Below are 9,941 nucleotides of genomic sequence, written 5' to 3' on the forward strand. Positions count from 1 at the left end.
TTCCACACCAAAATTCAAGTTGGTGTGGAAAACGGTTTATTTTTAACGGGACCTACTTTTTCTCCGGTTGGATTCGTGATAGACACATGGCGTGAAAAGTTAAAGTTGCCCCGAGCATTGCATGGAAAGGAATTTCCTTGCACGAAGAACATATTTAACAACCGTTGAGCTGTCAGGAATGCTTTGTGGTCTGCTTGCCGAAAGAAGACTAAGGGAGGGGGTTGGGTTCGGATGGGGGGAGTATGTTAATAATGTAGGCTACTGCCATACCAAATATGGTAACATAGTTACGTCTGCGTTGTGGCGCGCATCTGGAATCGCTTAACTCCGCTGAATAAAGGCACCGGGGAGACAGAAATAGCCCTTTAAACTTATTGCAGCCCACACCTTTAGTTTCTCGTGTGAAAAAAACGTCCTGCTGTTGTAAACAGTTTCCACAGAAACGGCTTATAAATGTGGGTTCAACCAACATTGTCAGAATTACGTAATGACAACGAAGGAGCATGATGCCGTTTTCACGTTGTATCGCAATAAAATTGAACTGAATCCTTATTCAATAGATAGAGGGCAGAGAATCTATTTAAAACAAATATGCTTATGTATTTGGCGAGTACATAAAAATGACCAAAACGTATAACTTTTTCCTCCCAGGAAGTTAAACTTGCTCTTGAAAGAATTTGAAAGGGGGTTATGATAAACAAGAAAGGAACATGTGAGAAGGGGAAAATGTGTTCTTATGGGCATCATTGGGGGAAAAATCCATTTGAGAGTGGGAGATAGAAAAAAAAGCACACAGTTTAGACAGGGCGGAGCCTATGTCTTAGATGGAAAAAGGCCGAGAAACATTCCTGACATAGTTTGGGAACAGTTCAGCAGGCAGTCCGGGGACGACGTCAGCTTCCCAGTAAAGTATATAAGACGGCAGGCTGCCTCAGCTCAGCAGACGATACTGAGAGCTTCACTAAGCGCAGCTTGGACCTCCAGAGACCAGAAGTGAACACAGGAAGACTGTAAGAGGGAATACTTCACGTCCAACGAGACAGAATTGCTCAATTCTTCTTATTCCGGGACCTGGATTCCTCTTTGCAAGAAACTATTCCAAGATGAAGATGATTTTTATTGTCGTCACCTTCCTGGGGAGCATCAACTTGGTGAGTTATTCATGTTAATTTCACTCACAATCTAGCGGGAAGTCAACGTTGTTTTTCAAGGAGAGATCACCATTCCACTCATAAGTAATTTTATTCTTGTGTGTACAGGTTTTCTCCTCTTGCTCATCCGTGTGTGAGTGTCCATTGGAGATGCCCAAGTGTGCACCTGGTGTCAGCGAGGTGCTGGACGGTTGTGGTTGTTGCAAAGTTTGTGCCAGGCAGCTGAATGAGGATTGCAGCCTTATCGAGCCTTGTGACCACACCAAAGGGCTGGAGTGTAATTTTGGGGCCACCTTTGCTGCTGCTACAACTCGTGGCATCTGCCGAGGTATGTAGAAAGCACGTGTATGTTTTTGTTTCAACTAATGAGGGCATAATTTGTGGAATGTCAACAGGGTTTTGACTAAACCTTATATCAGATTGCAAAAGCTTTTTCGAGTGGCGAGCTGATCCTTACCTTAGTTTTTTCTCCCCTTGCAGCCAAGTTAGAGGGCAGACCTTGTGAGTACAACAGTCGGATCTACCAGAACGGAGAAAGCTTCCAGCCTAACTGTAAACATCAGTGCACATGCATCGACGGTGCTGTGGGATGTGTCCCTCTGTGCCCCCAAGAGCTCTCTCTGCCCAATGTGGGCTGTGCCAATCCAAGGCTGGTCAAAGTAGCAGGCCAGTGCTGTGAAGAGTGGGTGTGTGATGATGGCATGGACACAGACATTATGGAGAAGATTTTTGGCAAAGACAAAACGCCTGACGAACTTGAAAGAGACCTCACCAAGAGGAATGAGCTGATTGCAATCGTCAAAGGGGGACTGAAGTCACTAGCTGGTAAAAAAAAAGTCTTTTTTTCACATTTCCATCAACGTCCTAAAACGGTGAGATTCAAGATTGCTGATGATATGTTTCCCTTTTCACAACAGCTTACAGGCCGCAAGCAGAGATTCAAATGTTTGACAGCCAGAAGTGCATTATCCAAACCACACCTTGGTCTCAGTGCTCCAAGAGCTGCGGAACGGGCATCTCCACCAGAGTCACCAACAACAACAACGAGTGCAAGCTGGTTAAGGAGACTCGAATCTGTGAAGTGCGACCATGTACCCAGTCACCTTACTCTAGTCTCAAGGTAAGCTTTCGCCACCCCTACAACACGTTATCCTGTCATAATGAGAGTACAACAAGTTAGGACTTGAATTCCCAGCTAATGCCTTCCTTCGTTTGCAGAAAGGAAAGAAATGCAGCAGAACCAAAAAGTCCAGCCAGCCTGTAAAGTTCACTTATGCTGGGTGCTCCAGCTTGAAGAAATTCAGGCCCAAGTACTGTGGCGCCTGCGTCGACGGCCGCTGCTGCAGCCCTCATGATACCAGGACCATCAGAGTCAAGTTCCGCTGTGAGGATAACGAGACCTTCAACAAGAACATCATGATGATCGAGTCCTGCAAGTGCACCTACAACTGCCCCCATGCAAACGAAGCCTCTTATCCTTTCTACCGCCTCTCCAATGATATCCACAAGTTCAAAGACTGATTGGTGAAGACATTCCTGAGCCCCTAAGCAAGAGAAGTGCCAGCCACTGGCTGCCCGATGAATGCGGGGGTGTAAATAAGGAGGCCCCAAACAACTACCAGCTTCCTGGTGTAATGAGATTCCTAAGGAATTGTGGGCTTGCATCAGGAGGACATTATGACGTGCACTGTTTGCTGTGACTACATCAGCACTCTTAATTCAGAATAGCTTCATATTAAGGGAGCATCGATATTGGCTTCGTTATGGAGCAATATGTAATTAACATTTGTACATTGATGTTTTTTGCTGATATCATTTCACTGTGTATATTTTGATCGTCAATATCAGACATGGCCAAGACTGTAGACTTATGTGTGCATATGTACATGTGCACATCCAGAACATCAATTAGCAGAGCATCCCACAGCGTAACCTTTCCACTTGTTTATCAAGCGGGTGGTTTCATGATTTCCTGAAATGGGCATTTTTTTGTTCATGTTTTGTGGCAGCTAGTGAACTCCCTTCATGAAAAAGACGAACTGAAACATGTCAAAGGATGAATGAATGTTTTTTTAGCATTGTTAATATTATTTATCTAAAAAAAATAGCTACTTTATTTGGATATCAAATGTCATACTGGAACAAATTGTAAAATGATTTAAATTTATATGCTCCAAATAAAATGAATTTATTTATGAAATTTGATCTCATGTCACCTTGTTGGATTCCAACAACCCCATTCACACACATCTTACAATCAAAGTATCGTATTCCCAAAGACAAAGTCTGAGGTCTTACATAACGACACCTTGGAACCTCTCATGCTGATTTCCTATTACTCTGGAATGCTTTTCTGAAGCGAGAGTCCTTTTATTTGATCTGGCCAAGACATATGCTCGAATGAGTGCAAAAAGGTGGTGGTGCGATTTGGTCCACGGGTTGGAATGACAAAAAGAGCATGTCAAGTCTTCAATGCTGCACTTTCACACCGGAAAACAATGAATGACAGTATATTGCCTATCTTGTTTCCATCAAGAGGCATTAGAAAAAAAAGATTAGAAAATTGTACTTTTGTAGTTATAGTAAGATGCTTGGGAGCTACTGGAATCGTGTGTTGATCCTGTCACATCAGGTTCGGTGCTTCCATTGTTTACCTGAACTTATGCTTTGGCTGCCTGTTGCTTTTAAGACTCCTAAACGTAAGAGAAAAAAATGGTGGTGGAGCCTTGCACCTGGTGCTAAATAGCTACAACATGATTTGAAGTGGGTAGTGAGAGCTCAGGGGTAACGGTGGGTAGTATTTTTTTTTTTTTTTTTTTGGGGGGGGGGGAGGAGGAATCCAGGTATTGGGAGTGGTTCAGGAATGCAGTCGTGGCTCGGAAAGCAGACAACCTGATGGGCGGCAGATGTTGGAAAGTATTTCAGAGCATGTTTGGGTTAGCTACAATGATCTAAAAATACATAAACGCTCCCTTGTACTCGGTTGGCTTCCACAAGATATATTTCATCTCATTGCAAACTATAAAAGGTTTTTTTAAGGTATTCTCGGATGTCAGATTTGATTTGGGAACTTCTGATTTCAGTGCAGCCTGAAAAATTGTCTATGATGGAGTTGCATACTGCACAGGATGTACCCACTTACGTTTTACATACTGCTCACATAAAAGACTTTGAAAGTCTACCTAATCACAGAGATGCCTTCCCATCCAGCCCCGATTTCCTGTCAAAACATTCTGAGAGTCTTGTTTTTTGTTTTGTTGTTTTGTTTTGCCTTCATGCCGTTTGCAAAAAGCACATTTTAAAGGACAACCGACACCATTTTTTTGTTTCCTAACAGACATCAGAAAAACGTTTTATAGCATCTAAAATACTCAAAACACGCAGGCTGATATTTTTAGTCAAATGCAAAAGACCAATAAAAATGACAAAGTATCCCATAACTACTTCAAAATGACCTCAGAAATGGCGAGTTTCAGAAGATCCCGGCCCCTTGTTCGTGACGTCACGCCAGGACGTCTTGCCTTGTTCTAGAATCAAAACAATGGCTTCAGATTCGGAGAACATGCTTTCTTGTTACTCATCCAGTTATGAATATGATTCAATATTCTGAAGAGGAAAGCATAAATGTTTGCAATCGATTAAAGAAGTCCTTCAGGATCATTTTGAGGCGTCTGGACTCCAATGTAGCCCAAGCTCCGTTGGAAATGGGCTGATTTGTCTGCTGGGAATTTGTGTCAACTAGTATTAAATAGTAGTCTTGGTGAAACACACAACATTCACCATCGCGTTATTTATGTGTTTTCCTTCTAATTTCGCCATCAACACGGATCAACACGGTGTTTTCAGACCAAACAAAGTACCCAAAATGCATTGTGTGTCAGTTTCTCAGTCAGGGGCGTTCCTGACGTGACATCACGTCAGGAATCGTCACCAACTCAAAAACAAGACTTCCTGAATATCCTGAGAGTCTTAAAACGTAAAATATAGTGATATGCGGTGGAATCTTTGTAAAATACGCTCAGTAGAAGTCATTTGAAGTGATTTTACAAATTGTGGACACAACTTGTCTGGAGGCGTCGGTTGTCCTTTAAGGATGCCTTTAACTTTGCCATGCAATCAGACTGTCATTTGTCTTGTTAACGGGATACTTGGTTATGTCATGTTTTCAAATGTCATGTCAGCTTTCAGAGACCCATAGCATTCCTTTTTGATGCAAGTGCAGTAGGTGAGGCAGAAATCTTTCAATGTTGTCTTCTAAGGACAGCTCGAAATCATCGACTCATTGATTCAAACAAACAGTGTCATCATGTTCAATCATGCACAAATGTTAACGTTGGATGATGCTGCACTAGATGGAATCTGCACAGAATAAAAACAACAGGACCCTTTTCACACAGGCGCGGCGAGGAAATGAAAACATTGAGAAGCAGCCTCATCCCCTGAGCTCAAATGTTTATATGACAAAAGCATTAGCATTCTTTCTTCCGAGTCCAGTCTTCCTTTCCTTTCATAACTTTGCTGCTGTGAAATGTAAATTTCTCCACTGCAAGACTAATAAAGGTAAATCCAGTCCAATTCAATTAAACCGTCAACATTCACCATGTAATATTACGCAACCAAACAGTTCCAACAGAATTAAGAATTGGCATTGCAACACGCTGGAAGTGAATGAACATCATGTCAGTATTTTTTTCCACAGCTTTGGACAATAGTTACTGAGGTTGACGTTCACTTTTAAGGGGCTTGACGGGAGAAAAAAAAGCAAGGTTCTGAATAATCATCTTCAAACGCACCATCTGCTGGCTGAAAATGTAAAACGCATTCTGTAAACTTGATACTTAATCTAGTACTGTAGTTACATGCAATCATGCAATATTATCAATTTATGATAGTGAAGAATTTACACGTCCATTTGGATGATGACGCATGGATGAGAAGAGATGTAATTTAGGGATTTCCATTGAACAATGGCGAATGGACATAAGCTTAGCCTTAGTAATCTCAGATCACTCTTGTTATTGATCTACAACAGCAAGGGGGAATTTGTTTTGCACAGGGGCCACATGAGAAACCAGCAAATGGCAAAGTGTAATATTATTGACAGTGATATACGATATAATGATACAGTGATTAACTTTAACCAGTGTCTGAAATAATGTCTGCCCAGATGCCCGGGGCGTGCAACTTTTACTGCGGGCGTACAACTTACAAAACGTCTCTGCCCGGGTGGCCGACAACCTCTTAAAAAAAATGTTTTTTTTTTTTCAAATCAAAGGTTTGCTTTATTAAATAAAGCAAACGTTGGAACGAAGATTTCAAAATCTGAATAAACTATTCAGATTTCGAAATCTTTGTTCGGTTTGGAAATTTTGGAATTTCGGTTTGTTTGTCAATTTGCATACCAGGCATGGCAGCCAATCAGAAGCCTGCTTCGTGCTTCCGGACTTTGCTGCGCGTTATGAGGTCGTGCACTTGCATATCATTTTCCAAAGTAGATGCACAGAACCTCAGCCCCAGAAGAAAGATTCAAAAGAAGCTAACAAAATTTATGACGCTACAAAACATAAACATACATTATCCCGTGACTGTAAAGTGTCCTTGAGAGCTTTGAAAGGCACTTAGAAATTAAATGTATCATTATTATTATTAAAAGCATCGTGGAAATACGAGTCCACGTGGCTAGTACCAGACGACGCAATGCAAACATTGCATTGTGCAACCATGACGAACAGTGTATGGACAAACGACAATGGGAGCAAAATCATCAGCAAGGGATATTTACGATAAATTAGGCACGGGAGCATTTGTGGTAGGTAGATCCTTGATAAATAATCCTTAATACTTTGCAACAATGGGTTTTTTTCGCGATTAGTTGTCTTATTGTGTTTCAAGTTATGAAAAATGGGGCAGGCCACTTTATGGCCGGCAGGCAACTTTTCAGAGTAGTCTGCCCTGGTGTCTGCTAACTTTTTGTTATGAGTTTCATACACTGCTTTAACATGTACCCCGGTCAAGGATGACGCTTCGTACTATATTATTATCATTATTGTGAAACACTTGGAACACCGTGAAAACTACAAAGGACATTGAAACGACAACATTACAAACATTCAGTCAATAAGGAAATTAATAACGCACCGTGTTCACCTTATTAACCGAAAGTAGATAAACGTTGACGTAGACTTGAGACTGTCGTTCTCTATCTAGCAGTTGCTCTGCTTCTGTCACTCTCTCGCATTAGTCTCGTTCTGTCTGTCTCGACTTACTCGCTTTTATCGAAACACATGACACAGAAGCGGAAGTGATAATGACAAAACTTTATAAATAAAATATCGAAGATGATTTTAAGAAAAAACACACATACAAAGGTTCGCATAGAAACATTAAACACATTTACAGAACAAGTCCAAATAAATTATGTTTTTGTTGTCATGGCAACCAATGACAAGATACCCGCCAGTTACATGTACCATTGAACACAAAGTGCAATACAATTTTGCCTCTAAAACTGAAACAATTGCATCTATATTCACTACAGTGCTCTGAAGCTAAATTGCATTCACCATAAATGGGTTATTTGTATATTGAAATGTAGAGAAAAGTATGATGTACAAAAACATCAACATTGGTGGTAATGACAACTGTTTTTCTGACACCCTGGTGAACAGTGTCATTTTTAGATTCATGCATTTTTTGTCATGTCGTGGATTGCCGCAAAATGAGTAGCGGGTCGATAATGAGTCGTAGTTTGGATAACTCTTGATTAATCCAAGTTGATGCTTGTGAATAGTGATAGTGCATAATAAACCGTCTCAAGCAAAGTTCAAAGGCATCGCATAATTCATTCAGAAGTTGTGGTTTGAGGTCACCAGTTCATGAGTTGTCCCTAGAGAAGGGATGCACTCAGATGTGACATCATTATCCCCTGACTGCCAACGGCTGGAAAATGCGTCATCACAGGCTTAAGACATCAAATAGAGTCGGTCAAAAGGCTTTCGCATCAAATGCGGCTTTAAAAACACCTCCAAAACAGACTGGCCTCACCAATAGGCAAGACTGTCATTTCCTAGTGGCGCTGCAGTCATATTCAACTCGAATTAGGTGAGAATACAACACATAATACAGGCTGGTGCTGCCACAAAACTTAACGTGACCTTGAATTAACTCATAGAAAATGAGACAACGGATCTTGACCAAAAAGAGAAGCAACATTTAAAGGACAACCGACGTCTCCGGACAAGTTGTGTCCATAATTTGTAAAATGGCTTCAAATGACTTCTACTGGCGTATTTTAATAAGATTCCACCGCATATAGCTATATTTTACATTTTAAGACTCGCTCTGAACATTCGTGAAGTCTTGTTTTTGAGTTGGTGACGAGTCCTCACGTCAGAAAAGGACCGCCTCCTTACCGTAAAAAAGACGCATTGTAGCGTCTTTCCATCACGTCAATGTATTTTGCTGTACTGTTTTTTTGAAACCCTTGTGTTACATCCAAAAGCCACCAGCAAAGGGAATCAAGCTCAATGGAAGGAATGTATCAGCCTGTGGAAACGGTCTGATTCATTCCTCACAGCTCGGTAGCCATTTTATTGCCTCTTTTTGGATGAGACATTCCCCCCCCGCCCGTTTGCCTCAAAATGACACGGAATAAATTCTTTAAACGATTGCAAACATGTATGCTTTCCTCTTCAGAACTGTTTGAATCATATTCATAACTGGATGTGTAATAAGAAAGCATATTATCCGAATCTGAAGCCATTGTTTTTATTCTCCAGCAATGCAAGACGTCTTGGTGTGACACAACGAACTGGGGGCGGGACTTTCTGAAAATGCCCAATTCGCAGCTCAATTTTTTGCAGATTTTGGACACTTTAAGTCATTTTTAATTGGTGTTTTGCATTTTACTAAAACCATCATACTGCGTGTTTTGGGTATTTTAGATGCTATGAAACGTTTTTCTGGTGTCAGTTAAAAAACAAAAAAGTGACATTGATTGTCCTTTAAATAATTTAAAGGAGATTCTTGTACATGTGGCTTCATTCTCATTGTCTGAAATGACAAGAGTCAAGACTGCAACACATACACGCACATGTTATGTAACATCGATGAGAAGGTTTCTTCAGCCGTCATCTGTACACAAGTGTACAGATGACGGCTGAAGAAACCTTCTCATCGATGGACCACTCCTGTACGACTGAGAGCTTACACAGACGTATGTTATGTAACAGCAACTATCATCCAGTTATATCCTGCAGAGTAGCCTACTGTATTGGTTTGTTTGAAATGCAAAGAATTTCAGACATTTCCACATGATGTGGCACAGAACATAAAACCCAAATTCAAAGGTTAGCCGAGTCAGCCCCGTGATTTGTGAAAATGACAATGGAACTGATAGGGTTGTTGTTTTTAGTTGTCATACATTTGATTATGCTTGCAATTAAGAATGCTTATGCTCATAATAAAAATGCTCAAACATGTAATCCTACATTCACCTATCACGTTTTCACTTGATCATTCAACTATTCAACTATAAAATCAATCTTCTTCAGGGGTCGCCAGAGCGAATCAATGTCCTCCATCTAATCCGGTTTTGTGCATCCTCTTCTCTCACACCAGCTACTTTCATGTCCTCTTTGACAACATCCATAAACCTCCTCTTCGGTCTTTCTCTCGGACTCCTGCCTGGCAGTTAAAGGCTCACCATCCTTCTCCCGATATAGTCACTCTCTCTCCTCTGGACATGTCCAAACCATCTCAGTCTGGCCTCTCTGACTTTCTCTCCAAAGC

At 41.1% G+C, this 9,941-nt stretch overlaps 1 protein-coding gene across 1 annotated transcript; it reads left to right on the forward strand.

Moving 5' to 3' along the window:
- Window positions 1-934: 934 nt before the first annotated feature.
- ccn1 (cellular communication network factor 1) lies at window positions 935-3,356 on the forward strand. The gene is made up of 5 exons (XM_089001402.1): window positions 935-1,151; window positions 1,260-1,479; window positions 1,632-1,976; window positions 2,069-2,271; window positions 2,370-3,356. Exons 1-5 carry the CDS (start codon window positions 1,104-1,106, stop codon window positions 2,670-2,672), a joined length of 1,119 nt encoding a protein of 372 aa, XP_088857528.1. The 5' UTR covers window positions 935-1,103; the 3' UTR covers window positions 2,673-3,356.
- Window positions 3,357-9,941: the final 6,585 nt, after the last annotated feature.

This window comes from Hippocampus bargibanti, linkage group LG07, assembly GCF_051943395.1.
Source record: "Hippocampus bargibanti isolate YZ-2025 linkage group LG07, ASM5194339v1, whole genome shotgun sequence".
NCBI classification, from domain to species: Eukaryota; Metazoa; Chordata; class Actinopteri; order Syngnathiformes; family Syngnathidae; genus Hippocampus; species Hippocampus bargibanti.